The sequence below is a fragment of the Acomys minous genome (assembly GCF_964271855.1).
Source record: "Acomys minous genome assembly, chromosome: 3".
NCBI classification, from domain to species: Eukaryota; Metazoa; Chordata; class Mammalia; order Rodentia; family Muridae; genus Acomys; species Acomys minous.
Genome location: NC_140485.1, coordinates 94,121,500 through 94,136,716, shown reverse-complemented (window position 1 = coordinate 94,136,716; position 15,217 = coordinate 94,121,500). Strand labels below are relative to the sequence as shown.

Genomic DNA, 15,217 nt, shown 5'->3' with positions numbered 1-15,217 from the left:
AGATAAAAATCATACTTGTCCTTTGCCCTAAACCCTCCAATGGCTCCTATGTCCAAATAACAGCTCACATCTTTACAAGGTCCATAGGCCTATGCAAGATGCTTCTGGCTCCTTCTCCAAACTCTGGGTCATTTCTCTCTTATCTCATATTTAGCTTGGTTAGATGGCTTCTCTGCTATTCTTCCTGCATTCTTCAACTCTCCTCCTACCTCAGGGCCTTTGCACGTGCTGTTCTTATCTTCTGGAGTATCTTACCCTGGTGGTCCACGCCCCATGCTCCAGGGAGCCCTTTTGGGTTTCTACTCAAATGCTGCCTTATCAGAGTCCTCTCGTCTCTTGACCTTGTCTGACTTACCAGAGTTTCTTTAACCTATTCCTCTTTCACAGCACTCACCACCATGAAAGACAACGGGGGGGGAGGGGGGTAGGGCGGGGGAACCTCTCAATTTCAACCTACCTTAGGCGGGCACCTCTATAAACAGGGTTACAGCTCTCTTCCGGCTTCAGCCCTGGCCTGCCAGCCTTCAGAGGAACAGATTTGCCTGCAGAGTGGGAGGGGCAGAGTGCAAGAGCCCTGACTCTTTCAACCCTTGCCTCCTTATCCCACACTGCACAGCTCTTGGCACCACCAGAACCACCAGGCTTTCCTTAGTGAAGATTAACTGGAGAATCAGGCTGGAGTCTTCTCTGGCTCAGCATCCTGGCCAAGGCAGATGGTTTCCTGGCAATAGGCTGCATGCAGGGTTAGCTAAGACCGAGTCAGGAGGGAGCAGCCATGGGAGTGGCTGCCTGGAGTCCTACAACTGTAGGGCTGGGGGCAGGAGAAGCTTGAGTTTGAGGCCAGTGTGTGAGCTACACAGAGGGTTCTAAGATATATGTCTCAAAAACTAAAGAAAGGAGGGGGGAAGAGGAGGGGAGGAGGGAAGGGAAGTAAATGGAAGGTGGGAAGGAAAAGGAAGAGAGGAACCTCAGCTACGTGCGAGTGTGCGTGTCGGACTCATTTAAGGGCGTCAGGAGATGTGTAGACAGGAGGACATGTGGACAAGGCAGAAAAGGAGAGGCTCATCAGGCTGCTCCACTCCTGCCTTCCACCCAAGCTACCCTCTTACCTTGTCCTTGTCCCTGAGGGAGAGGCTCTTGTCTTTGAGCTCCTTCTGCATCATGGCACCTGCTTAAAGGCTCTGAACTCCCTGGTCCTGAGCCTGGCTTTCCTGCGCCTCCTGCTCCTTGTCTCAGGGCCTTGGCATTAGGGAGAAGCAATACCAGATTGGTAGAGGGAAGTCCCAGGAAGCCAGAATGGACCATTTTCCCTGATGTCTTGGAGGATGCTTTAGCACTGAACCAATGCCTCTTGCCTCCACCTTGAAGGCACTACGTATGGGGTGGTAGCTTTTCATGTTACAGTTGGAAATGGAGGCTCAGCAAAGCTATGGGGCAACATCAATGTGGCTCAGAGAGAGGCAGACTCAGGAGAAACAGCCAGGTGCCAGCTCTGCATTTAGAAGCTGATCCTCAGGGCATTGCTCCCTAAACATCCTCCAACACAGCACACAGAAGCTGGGTGTATAGGTGCTGGCAGAATCAGGGAGGAACCTAAAGGCTAGAGGAGGCTGCCTAGATCCTGACACTCTATCAGTTGAAGGGAGCAGCATCACAGAGCCTAGTCATCCTTCCCAGCACACCTGGGATGCTCTACCTTAGCCACACCTCCAAGATGGAGAATTTATGAACTCAGGACTACAGCCTCTTGAAAGAGATGGGGGTTTCCCTCCACATATGCAATCCCATGAACACATGTGTGACTTCATAGATAGGCCTGAGGTCCTGAGACCCTCCTACCTTGGAGGCAGCCTCCATATCCCTCAGCCTTTTTACACCAGTGCCTATACTAAGAGGGGATCTGCAAAGTATCGGGATAAGCATGGTGATGCTCTGTGGCTGGCCCCTGGGTCAAAGCCACTTGGAGTTTTAGATGAGAAGTGAGTGCCGCACAGAAACCACATGAACTGAAAAACTCAGCCTCAGTCTCTCCCCAGCTTCCTCCCTGTACCTTGGGGACAATAGGCCACCTTTGGTTCATCCTCAAAGGCTGAGGTCAGGAGACCTGTGAGGAAATGCGTACCAGAGAGGCCTTTCCAAACTGAAAAGCGCCACATGTAATAAGTGGATCCTTTGGGTAATCTAGTTATAATAAAAACTAGCTCTGGTAGCCCCTGCCACCTGCCAGCCTTCAGGAGAGACGATGCAAACCAGATGGCTGCCCACTAAGAATTGCTGAGAGTGGGGGAAGCCTAGGATGGCCTCTCCAAGGTGTCTCTGTATGCCCCTCACACTGGAGCTGGTGTGCAGCTCTGAGGGGCTGAGAGGCGAGGGACGGCACGGGTCCTTCTTGGTGCCTCAGGGAGCCGATGCCATTTCTCCATTTGGTTTCTGTGTAGAGCTGGAGGCCAGCGTTGCTGTAGAGAGGTTGTTGTAAAGACCCCTTTAGTGACTCTTCTCCTGAGGCTACTCATGACATCCCTGGGGGTGAATTTGAGCATCTTTATCTGTGTCCTCCTTTGGACACGGATAAAGAGGCCGACTCCTGGGTAGAAGCATCAACAGGAGAGCACACATCCGCCCCTCCAGTGCTCTCAACTGACACCCAGTAGCAAAGAGCTCATCTGGTCCTTGGATTGGGTTTCTCTGCATCACTTATTAATCCAAGGAAGAAGGGCGGTTGGCGAGTGCCTGATTCTAAGACCGGAGCAGGGATGAACCTGGAACAGACTGAAGTGCCCTGCACCACAAAGTGTCCTGTTGAAGGGACACAGGAGTCAACCCCAACAGAGCTCCTCAAATGAAACCTAGGGAAACTTAAACAAAATAAATAGTGTTGTCTCTGACAAGCCACGACATAAAACTGAGCTTAGTAAATTGTCTGAAGAATAAAGGGGTGAGATGGGGATAAAAGATGAGGAAAAGGCGACTTTTCCTTGCAGAAGAGTTATGTGTGATGTGTGGGATTTGCCCCTGCACTGGTCAGGAAGTGGTGCCAAATACTCCCTTTACCCTTGGGTATGAGCAGACTTGGTGACTGGGCCCATGGACCAGAATATAGAGAGCAGGATGGAAGAGTGTGGGACGCATTGGATTCACCAACTGCGGAAGGTTCGGACCCCCAGAAGAGCCCTGTGTCTGTCCCATGGCTCCTGTCTGGTGTGCTGTGAGGCTTCCTTGTCTCTGTAGCTTTTCCTTCCCTGTCCCCAGTCCCATGACTCCTGCCGTGAGAAAGAATGTCAGACAAATCGAGGAGCAACAGGTCTCACTGAGCAGCAAGGAGTCAAAGTTGCCGCAGTCATGAAAAGCAGAGGAAGGCTGTCACAGACCAAAGAGGCAAGGGACGTGACAACCACAGCAGCGAGCTGTTCTGAGTGGTACCTTAGACCGGAAACAGGGCATTAGCAGGACCTCCAGGGCAATTTAGCACGGCCCACTTGCCCTTTCCCCCCCAACTCCCACCATCCAGCTCTAAGTTGCTATTTCTGCTTTTCCAGTCTCTGCTTCCTTTGATGGAAAACAACACCTGAGGAGTCTGCCTGTGGTGAACAGCGTGGGCTATGTCCTTCGCTTCCTCACCAAACTGTGCCGCAGCCTCCTGTGTGACAACCTCTTCAGCCACTTGCCCTTCCCCGGGAGCATCGGTGCCTCCGAGAAGGCCCAGGAGAGAGAGGATGGGAGGACTGAGTCAGGTAGGGCAGAGTTGTCTCCCCCCACCCCCACCCCCACCCCGCTGGCTGCAGCCACTCTCTCCTCAAAGTTGGCAGATGAGAAAGCTGCTGAGGAGGGCTGCTGTCCTAGAGAGGCATAAGTTCATCTCTCTGGACTCCCAGGAGGACTCACCTGCCTCTGCCTCCTGAGTGCTGGGATTAAAGGTCTGCGCCACCACCACCCGGCTTTTTCTTTATTTGAAAGTAGCATTGTTGATCTAGGAAACGCATGCGCAGAGGTGGGGGGTGGGGGTGGGGGACGGGGACAAAACGGAGCCAGGGCCTTTGTCTTTGTCTTTCTTTCCCTGTTGCTATGATCAACACAAGTGCAGCTGAAGGGAGAAAGTTTTGCCTCTGGCTCACAGTTCCAGCACAGAGACCATAACAGTGGGAAAGCCAAGAAGGCAGGAGATGGAAGCAGCCATGCAGGGCGCACCGGAAGTCAGGGAGCAGAGAACAATTCTTGCAGTTAGGGCTCCGCTCCCTTTCTTCACTTTATACAGACCATAAACAGAGAACCATCTACAGCTGAGAAGGGTCTCTTCACATCAGTTAACACAACACCATCCCCAACAGGCATGCCCTGCGCCTTAGGGTTTCTAGTGCGGTGATGAAACACCATAACCAAAACGCTAGCTGGGGAGGGAAGGCTTTATGTGGCTCACATCTCCACACTGTAGTCCATCCATCACTGAAGGAAGCCAGGACAGGAACTCAAACAGGGCAGGAACCACAAGGCAAGAAGGAGCTGGTGCAGAGGCCATGCAGGGGTGCTGCTTACTGGCTTGCTCCCCATGGCTTACTCAGCCTGCTTTCTTATAGAACCCAGGACCACCAGCCCAGGGCTGGCCCCACCCACCATGGGCTGGGCCCTCCCCGTCAATCACTAATTAAGAAAATGCCCTTCAGGCTTGCCTACGGCCTGATCTTACAGATGCATTTTCTTTGTTGAGGTTCTCTCCTCTCAAATGACTTTAACTTGTGTCACTTTGACACAAAACTACCCAGCCCACCCCGAGACCCACCCATCTCCCAGGTGATTCTTGATTCTGTCACACTGGCAACTAACTCTCACCATTACTAATCCGGATTCTGAAAACAACTCTCAAACCTGCCTCTGCCCACAGCACTGTGTGAAAACCCTGTCGTGGCAAGGCATAGTCTTAGTAGGAAAGCTCTTGAGGAATGAAAGCACAGATAATGAAAAATAAAGTTCCACCTGGAGGTCTTTACTCATAGACAGATTTAGAACAGAAGAGAAACGTACTTAGAATAAAAATGACTATCTGTCCAAGCTGGTGTACTAGCACATTCCTGTAACATACCACCCAGGAGGTGGAGGCAGGATGATGGCGAATTTGAAGCAAGTCTGGGCTACACAGTGATGTCATCTTTTTTAAAAAAATAATGAATGAATGAATGAATGAATGATGAGAGGCTTTAGCTCAAGCCAAAAGAGGAGAGTAGGGAAGGATTCATTTAGATCCTTCCAGTAGGGCTTTTTGGATGCTGTCGGGTACCTTGCCCACAGTGTAGCTTTGATTCCACTTGGACCTTGAAAGAAGGAAGGCAATTGGCCTTTCCCATAATAAAAGTAACTGAGTATGGTTAGTGCAGGCAGAGGCCGTTATACCTCTGTGCTGTTCTTCGTGTCTCTACGTGAGCTACAAAAGGTCCTCTCAATTCTCTGGGCCTGAACTTTCTACATTAAAAAGAAGTAGGGGGTGTGCCTAGAGTATCCTTTCTGTCCCTTCCAAACATAGTGTACTCAGAAACACATGGAGTTAATTTTCTATAAGATCTTGGCATGAGCCTAGCGGAGAGAAATGGTTTCATTTCTCAAACCCTTTCCTCGCGGCATTGATCAAACAGAGACCCCTAGGACATGGCCAGGAGGACACATTCATGCTTCCCACTGCTCCGGAAGTCCACATTCGTGCTTCCCACTGCTCCGGAAGTCCACATTCATGCTTCCCACTGATCCGGAAGTCCACATTCGTGCTTCCCACTGCTCCGGAAGTCCACATTCGTGCTTCCCACTGCTCCGGAAGTTCACATTCGTGCTTCCCACTGCTCCGGAAGTTCACATTCGTGCTTCCCACTGCTCCGGAAGTTCACATTCGTGCTTCCCACTGCTCCGGAAGTCCACATTCGTGCTTCCCACTGCTCCGGAAGTCCGCCCTCGTAAAGCAGCTCTTCTTCGACTATGGATGAAATTTCAGACAAATCTGGTGACTTTTCCAGTTCCTTTCATGTTACAAAATGTTCTTACTCAACAGCTAGTGTGCTCGGATTGGTGTGACAGCTAACTTAGTTTCCTCAGAGAGCTTGCTACTGTGTTGCTGGTTTCCAGGTCGCTTACTCACAGTGGTGAAGGTGGGCATGGTTGGTTTCTTTCACCAGCCCTTGGCCCCTCCCACACCCAGCTAATCCCGCTTGATTTCTGAACCCTCCATGGCAGCATGGAGGAGGAGAAAAGGAAAGAGGCCGCTAGGCTTAACTTGACAGACCCTGCTGTACCGCGGCACTGTGGTCCCTGTTTCTGGGAAGTGTTTGAAGCTGATTGCCATGTGTGGACTCTAAAGTGGCTTCTTTGGTCACTTTACCATCTGTCACCCATTCGCTCCTTGACGCTGACAACTATTTGCTGCTTTTTTCTAGTTAGCTGCATACGTTGGCTTTGAGGATCACCTCTAGTCTTTGTCCCTCTCTTTCTCTCTTTGGTCCTGGGGTGTCATGGCCTTGACTTGAACATTCTAGGCAAGTATTAAAGCACCCCCACCGAAGCCCTTGGACTTTGGAGATAGGGCCTAGAACTTGTGGTTCTCCTGGGTCCAGTGTGGTGCGATCACAGGGGTGTGCCATGCTAACGCCTGTCCTACAGCATGGACCCAAGGCGCTTCTGCAGCTCTCTCCTGATTGCCATGCCTTTCTTGAGAAACACGCACTCTTGGTTTGCCACAACAATCTCAGCACACAGGCTGAGCTCTGAAGGTTTACTCCTCTTTTCCTCTGCCAGCTGTATGTTGTCTGTCAGATTTTTTGGATAGTAATTGGGTACATAGCCCAAGCTGCAGAGGACAGATACCAAACCATTCATGTGGTCAGGTTAAAGCCATTGGGAATGGACTGGATACTTCTATATAATTTGGCTTCTGGTCAGCCTTTTGGTCAGCCTCCTCAGTCTTGTTCACATACTAGATGCTGGTAATCATTTACTGGAGTAAAATTGGACCCCATCCCTCACTGTGTGTGTGTGTGTGTGTGTGTGTGTGTGTGTGTGTGTCTGAGAGAGAGAGAGAGAGAGAGAGAGAGAGAGAGAGAGAGAGAGAGAGACAATGATGCAGATCTTAGCATCCATGACACTCCAGCCGAAGAGAGACTTTGGGTACCTTTTGTTTGTATAGTACTAGTAACATCAGGATCCTCTATGGTGTCAAAAGAGAAGAGCGTCTTAGTTACTTTCTATTGCTAATAGAACACCATGACCAAGGCAGCATCTATAAGAAAGCATTTAATTGGGCGTATGGTCTCAGAACATTATAGTCCATGACGGCAGAACAAAGGCATGGCGGCAGGAACAGCTGAGAATTCACATCCCAAACTGAAGGCAGGAAGCTAAGAGCACATTGGGAGTAGCATGAGTTTTGAAGCCTCAAAGCCCAGAGTGACACACCTTCTCCAATAAGGACACACCCCCTGGTCCTTTCCCAACAGTTCTACCAACTGGGGACCAAGTGTTCAAACACATGAGCCTATGGGAGCCATTCTCATTCAAACCACTACAAAGAGTTCTACCATCTTTTTTCCACAGGGCTTCCCTGGTGTTCTTATACTTTTGTTGGTATATGATGGCCGTTGTCTTTCAGCCTGAGCCCAAATCAAAACTAAAAGAGTCTTGTGTTGATGTCTTATCCCAATGACCAGTAGCCTTTCCCACAGATGAGATCTAGTTTCTTTCTGAGTCAACTATTGATGTTATTTTTATAAAACAGTGTTGTTTCTCTTAGCTTATTTCTTAACCTATCATACAAATAATTGAGATTCTTTTATAACACAAGGCTTCACAATACAACCTGAGCAGTTTAAGTCTGTTCTTAACCCTCTGTGCTATTTTGTCTTTCTCCAAGCAAACATCCCAGCAGTACTTGTACTTTGTAGCTTTCCTCAGCTCCACTTCCTTCCTCCTGATCTTCCTTGGACCTCTACACATGGCTGAATCCCCTGCTTCTTCTCCTAACTCTTCCTCCCCTGGCTGGCAGGAAGTCCAGCTCTATTCTCTTTCCTGCTCATTGATTGGCTATAAGCTGCTTTATTGACATATCAAGGGGATAATCGAGGAACAGAGTTCACACATTTAGACAGGAAATCAGAATTTAAACTACACAATAACCTTATGCCTACAGTCAACTGTGAAGAGATGGCACTGGTTGTGTTCATGAGCCCTTTCTTGATTCTAGACAACTTATAAAGAACAGGTTGATCCAAATCAGTCAGTCTTGTGCCTCTGATTCCTCATACCCTGACTACTCTTGAGCTGAATGCCTGCTGTGTGCTTCACTGACCAAGGACCATTTTTAATTTTTCCTGCATTTGTTTAGTGTGTGTATATATACAGCTTATTTAGGATATGGGGAGTGGGGATGTATTGACTAGTTTTATGACAACTTGCTAGAGTCATCAGAGAGTGGGGAGCCTCAGTTGAGAAAATGCCTCCATAAGATCAGTCTATAGGCATGCCTGTAGGGCATTTTCTTAATTAGTGATTGATGAGGGAGGGCCCAGCCCATCGTGGGTGGTGCCAGCCCTGGGCTGATGGTCCTGGGTGCTATAAGAAAGCAGGCTGACCAAGCCATGAGGAGTAAGCATTAAGCAGCACCTCCTGCATGGCCTCTGCATCAGCTCCTGCCTCCAAGTTCCTGTCCTGTCCTGGCTTCCCTCAATGATGGACTGCAACGTGGAGGTATAAAACAAATAAACCCTTTCTTTACCAACTTGTTTGCTTGAGACAGGGTTTCTCTGTGTAGCCCTGGCTGTCCTGGAACTCACTCTGTAGACCAGGCTGGCCTCAAACTCAGAGATCCCCTGCCTCTGCCTGCTTCTCAACTTGCTTTTGGTCCTAGTGTTTCATTGCAGCAATAGAAAACTTAACTAAAACAGGAGGTATGTGTGCATGTGGGTACACATGTGTTCATGTGTATGGAGGTCAAAGGTCAACATTGGCAGTCTTTCTCAATTCCTCTCCATCTTTTTATTAAAAGAAAAGATTTGTTTTCTTCTTAATTGTGTGCACATGTGTGTCAGTAGTGCAGGCCCCCTGAGGGTTCAGCGGGGGCATCAGATATCCTGGAGCTGGTGACGGGAGGCTGTGAACTGCCTGGGATGGGTGCTGGGAACATAGCTATGGCTCTACAAAAGGCCAGAGCTGATTTCACTGCTGTGGTGTTTCTCTGGCCTTGTCACCTTATTTCCTTAGAGTCTCTTATTGAACCTGGAGCTTATTAATTGGCATATTGACGTGTGTGTGTGTGTGTGTGTGTGTGTGTGTGTGTGTGTGTAAGAGTGTAAATGTGTATGTGTGTGTGTCTATATGTGTGTGTTTGTGTATGTGTGTGAGCATGTGTGTTTCTATTGTGGGAGTGTGGGAATGTGTGTGTGAGAGAGAGACAGAGAGAGAGAGTGTGTGCTTGCGTGAAGATTCTAACTCAGGCCTCACACTTGCGCAGTAAGCTTTTTACCAACTGAATCATTACTCCAACCCCCAAACTTATTAAAAAAAAAAAAAGCAAAAAGCATGGGAGCTGTTGAGAAAGCCGTCAGGATTGGGGACTGTCCCTTCAGCCTGCCTTCTCTTCCCGCTTGGGTTCCCCATATGCTTTGGGGTAGAGGCTTGGCAGAGCTGCCAACTGCCATGGAAGGTGGTTATGGAGCCTGATCTCCTCTCAAAGCCCAAAGGGAATTCATTATTCTAAACAGCTGACTTCAGTCAAATCTGTCTTTGGTCCAACTTTCCAAGGGAGGAAAATCAACCCATAGCTTAGAACAAAGTCTCAGGCAAAGCAAAAACATGCTGGAGAGTGAAATAAATTCAGGTGTCGGGCATTAAAAACGATGCTGGTCCTGGGCGTCTCATTAGGGCAGGGGAAATGTAAATGCACTAAAATGGGCCGGAGAGGAGTAAGGGTGGATCCCGGGCTGAGTAATCCAGCTGGGGGCAAGCTAAAGGAGAAAAATCTATACTGGCCAGAGACTAAGTTAATGGAAAAATGTAATTGAAGTGATTGAAATGCTCTGCCTGTAGGTGGTGTGGCCTGGTGCCCTTTGAACCAGGAAGGCCAGGCATGAAGCCACCAAGGCCCGAAGGGAAAACAAGAATTGCTTATCTCTAAGAAGGAGGGCGGGGCTGAGCCTGGGAACAGAAAAATCCGTGAGCAGAGCCTCCTCAAGAGCTGCAGCGCAAGGGTGGGTGTTTGGTTTCTGCCACCTCTGAGTCCCTCAGAGGACACGGAAGGCCCCCTGCGTTCCACAGCATCTGACACGTGTTGGGAGCTGCAGCCTTTGGGAGCGTGGGCTAAGCTGCCAGGGATAAGCACTCTGCATCCAGGTAGGATGAGAGAGGCACCTGTGTCTGGGTCTGGGCGGAGGGGAGAAGCTTGAGCCGCTAGCTCTTCCCCTCCTGGTCCTGCCTCCAGCTTCTCCCCTTAGGTCTCCTGCTCTGGGCTCCAGACTCCAGACTTTTGTCTCTAGGAGCTGCGACCTGGCTAGGCCTCCCTAGCAGGTATTTCACAGCTCTTGGAAGCTGCGCCCGCTAGGCTTCCGTCCAGCCTTTTCTACTCTGGCCTTTGAGACTGGGATCTGAAGTGCTTCCAGCTCTTAGTGTAGCCAGGCCAAGCTGTTCTGGCTGAAGCCCTCTGGACACTGCCCAGGGACTAGGTAGAGCTGCAGAGGGCGAGGCCATCCATGAGAACAGCAGTGCCTCTCAGCCTGGGGCAAGGCAGCCTTAATGATTCTACCGAGGGCTCACTTTGTACAGCTGCTCCCTCAACTGGGAAGTTATGATTGATGTGGGAGGAATAAGAGGAGACGGAGTGTGTGTGTGTGTGTGTGTGTGTTAGGCTGGAGAGTGGCCATGGTGTCAGTCTGGGTCTCTGGGCATCAGTGGCTGAAGAGGCATTTTGTGAGAGGGATTTTGCAGGTAGTGATCTTGCTGCGTTTCAGGCCTTCCTTAGAGGATCCTAGTAAAGTCATGGTTTGATCTGCTGAGGAAAATCAATGGTCCAGGCTCCCGTGGCTGTTCTCAATCAAGCGGGCGCCTAAGCACAGAAGGCTGCCGCCTGTTCTGCATGTCTGTTTTGCACACAGGTCCTTCTCCCTAGGTCTCTTGGGGTTCTCCTTGTCTCTCTTTTCTTTTCTTTCTATCTTTCTTTTTTTTTTTTTAAGACATCAGATCTCATTATAGATGGTTGTGAGCCACCATGTGGTTGCTGGGAATTGAACTCAGGACCTCTGGAAAAGCAGTCAGTGCTCTTAACCGCTAAGCCATCTCTCCAGCCCCATTGTCTCTCTTTCTTCAGCTGCTTCTCCCTCTGCGCTTCCCCAGGCCTGAGAAGTGAGTGGTCTGCCCACAAGGATCTTGGAAGGCCCCCCCCCTCACTTCCACTGTACCCCCTAGACCAGGGGGCAGGCAGAGGGAGGAACTGTTTTCCTCAAGCAGGGAGACTTAGGCAGTCAGGAGGTCCTGCCTGTTCCGGAGTTTTCTTTGGCTTCATCCGTGTACAGGCTTTTATGACCCAGCAGCCGCGGAAACCACAGTCCCCAGACAGACCCACAAGAAACACAAAGCTCTCCAGAAAGTTCCCCCAGACGCCCCACCCCCAAAGGGACCGCATCGGATGCCCTTGTGGGTGCGCAGAAAGCTAGTTATCCGTTCTCTCCGAAGGAGACACAACGATTTACACGCGGCTTCTCTGGGCTCTGGGGCAGACGCTGGGGCTCGAAAGGTGCCCGAGGCCCGCCTCTGCCCAGCTGGCACTTTCCACAGCCCCCGGCTGCATTCTCTTCGCTGGGAACAGACAGCTTATTTCTGATGAGAAGGGGCTTTGTGAGGGGCCCGGGACGGAATAGGTACCGGCCGTGTTTCCTGGCAGGCCTGTGGTTTTCCGGGTCTGTGTAGAAGGAAGGTGCAGCCTCTGAGGAGACTTGTTCTGGACGATTCCAGGTCTGCTGGCCCCATCTGCTGTTCACACACTGGTCTGCCGCAAAACCGAAAGTAGTTCTCTAGGCCAGTAAATCGCTCTCCTTTGTTTTGCCCACTTTAAATAGAGGATTCAGATGAGAACTGTACATCACTGTGCGGTTAAGGTTGTAGGTCACTAGAAGTTTCTGCCCATCTCTGGTTAGTGGTGCACGCCTTCAATCCCAGCACTTAGGCAGAAGCAGGTGGATCTCTGTGAGTTCGAGGCCAGCCTGGTCTACAAAGTGAGTCCAGGACAACCAGGGATATTACACAGACAAACCTTGCCTCAACAAACAAACAAACAAAAAGAGTAGTCACTCTGTATCCGGCAGTTATTTTTTTATATTAAAGCAAAAGCAATTGGCCTTAGATATAAGAGAGAAGTTTCACACAATTAATTAGTAGCACAGTGGCCTAGCTATGGGGGAGATTGTAAGATTCCTTGGGAAAGTTTTTTGGTTTTTATTTGGTTGGTTGGGTTTTTTTGCTTTTCGAGACAAGGTCTCTCTGTGTAGCCTTGGCTTTGTAGACCAAGCTGGCCTCAAACTCACAGAGATCCATCTGCCTCTGCCTTCCAGAGTGCTGGGATTAAAAGTGTGTGCCACTGTGCCTGGCTCACTTTATTTCGTTATTCTTTATGTGGCTTTGTACATGTGAGTGCAGTACCAATAGCGGCCAGAAGAGAGCGTAAGCTCCCCCGGAGCTGACGGCAGACAGTTGTAAGCCTCCCTTCCAAACCCACCCAGTGCGGTGCTGGGAGCTGAACTCAGGTCTTCGGCAACAGCAGTACAGGTTCTTAAGCCACTGAGCCATCTCTCCAGGACATTTTTCAATAAGAGGCTCAGTTACTGGCTGTGGAAGACAGAGGCTGAATCTACCTCAATGGGTTCCCAATGCTAACACGCCACTTCCTCATTTGTTGTGTTTTGTTTTTGTTTTTTTACTGTGGCTGAATAATACAAAGAGTACTGCTCACTCCCTTTCAATGGACTCACTCCTTCCTGACAAGCCTTTCTTTCATCAATGATATCATAGTTTGATTTGCTAGTTGTATTTTATGGATTTATATTAAAATCCATAAAAAGACTATAAAAAATTAGCAGCCATGTATGGTCATTTATACTTGTAATCACAGTGTTATCAGAATTGCTCTAAGTTCAGTGCCAGCCTGAGCTACATTGTGAGTTCCAGGCTAGCCTGGGCTACTGAGTGAGAGTCTGTCTTAAAAACACCACCAACAAAACTCATTTATTCATTCCTTGGCCAAACTGTGTCCTCCCAAATGATGTATGTTTAAATCCTAGCCCCTAGGACCTGTGAATGGGTCCTTACCTAGTTGATGAGTTTCCCTTGGATTGGGGATATTTCAAAGCAGAAGGAGACAGGAGTGCAGACATTGCCCACAGGGAGACTGGAGGAATGGCCCTGCAGGCAAGGAACGGCCAGGTCTGAGTGACCACAGAAGCCAGTGGCGGTGAGAAGGCCCCTCCCCTACACTGAAGGCGCATAGCCCTTCTGCCTCCTCCAGGGCACACTTAGCACCTCCAGAGCCCTGAGAGGATAATAACCGTAGTTTGTGATGACCCCTGTTTTACCTAAAGCTGAGGCCTGTCCTGCCTGAGGGACACATTTGACACCAGGGAATTGCCACAGCAGTTGCTCGGTCTTTTTCAGGCTTGTAGCATGATCATGACCTCTGGTCTCTTCACATGCGGTGTGCTGGGTAGACTCCAGGTGACACAGGGGAGGGAAGGTAGTGTTTTAATCAGGCTCGAGTGGACCTGTGGTGTCAATCCTTTGCTTTTTATTTCTTTGTGGCACTGAAAGGTAAAACTAGAGTCCTGCTCTTATCAGCCACCTGCTGCACCACTGGGCTGTGTCCTCAGTGCCCCCCTCCACCCTGTTTTTTTTTGTTTTGTTTTGAGGCAGGATTTCACTAAGTTGCCTAGGCAGGCCTTGAACTTGTCAGTCATTTTACCTCAGAATCCAAGTACCCGGGGTTCCAGGCCTCACCCCCACACCCGTGCACCTGAACACGGTGTCCACTCATGTCCGTTCACAAGCCAGTTGTGAGGTGCAGGGACACGCCCCCAGAGTTACCCACCTAGGCAGGACTGTGGAAGCACCCGTGTCCCTTGGAGAGTGCCCTGGCTCTGAGGTCATCTTTGTCTTCTGACGAAGTCATGCAGGTCTCAGCCTGGAGGTTGGTGTGTATTGCTTTACTCTCCCCTGGCGTCATCAGCGTGTTTTAAGCCAATTAATGGGGGTTCCCGTGCTCCCCGTTCTTACAGTTTGCCTTTGGAGAACGGTTGTCCATCTGCTTCTGCGCTTTCCAAATTTAGATGGCTGAACTATGGTGCCTTCTCTATAGCAGACTATCAAGACAATGCGGGCACATCGTAAACAATACTATCTCCTTCTTGTCTCCATAGTGATGCTTGTCTTGAACACTTCCTGTTAACAGAATCATTGACTATGTGATCCTTTGTGACTGCTGCCTTTCCCTGAGTGTAATGCTTCAGGGCCCATCCATGTTGCAGCATGCATTGATGCTGCAGTGAGCATCCATGTTGCAGCATGCATTGGTGCTGCAGTGAGCATCTGTGCTGCGGCATGCATTGGTGCTGTGGCCTGCATCTGTGTTGCGGCATGTGTCCATGCTGTGGTCTGCATCCATGTTGCAGCATGCATCCATGCTGTATCCTGCATCCACATTTCAGCATCCATCCATGTTGTAGCATGCATTGGTGCTTTGCGCTTTCTATGCCGAGATAGTTCCATTGTGTGGGTATAATCCATCCATCAGCTAGTTGCCACTTGGATCACTTCTGTCTTAGAACAATAGTACCATGAACACGTGTGGACAAGTTTTTGTATAGACAAATGTTTTTATTTCCTTTGAGCCATGTAGCAATTCTACCTAGTGTGTCTAACTTTGCCAAAGCGGCTAAGCCTCTTTTTAGTCATCCACAGTATGCGAGAGTTCTAATTTCTTTGTAGTGCTTGTTATCCATTTTGGGGAGCTTTGTGGTGCTGAGAGGCCTTGAGTGTGTTAGGCCACCAGTGTTTCTCCTGACCCTTTGACGATGCCTGTCTTCGGAGTGGGAAGCGGGACGCCACTGTGGTTTGGATTTGACTGATGGTGGAGAAAGCACTGCGTCTGACTTACATGGAGTTGTCTTTTCACACTGAGTCGTCAGGTACAGTCTAGACTCAAGTCCCTTATCAACTG

The 15,217-nt window shown here is 49.6% G+C and overlaps 1 protein-coding gene across 1 annotated transcript in view; it reads left to right on the top strand.

Moving 5' to 3' along the window:
- Nucleotides 1-15,217, top strand: part of SCML4 (Scm polycomb group protein like 4) — a 101,597-nt gene that overhangs the window by 73,110 nt on the left and 13,270 nt on the right. The window contains 1 exon segment of the mRNA XM_084775819.1: nt 3,537-3,731. Coding sequence (XP_084631945.1) covers nt 3,537-3,731 — 195 coding nt within the window.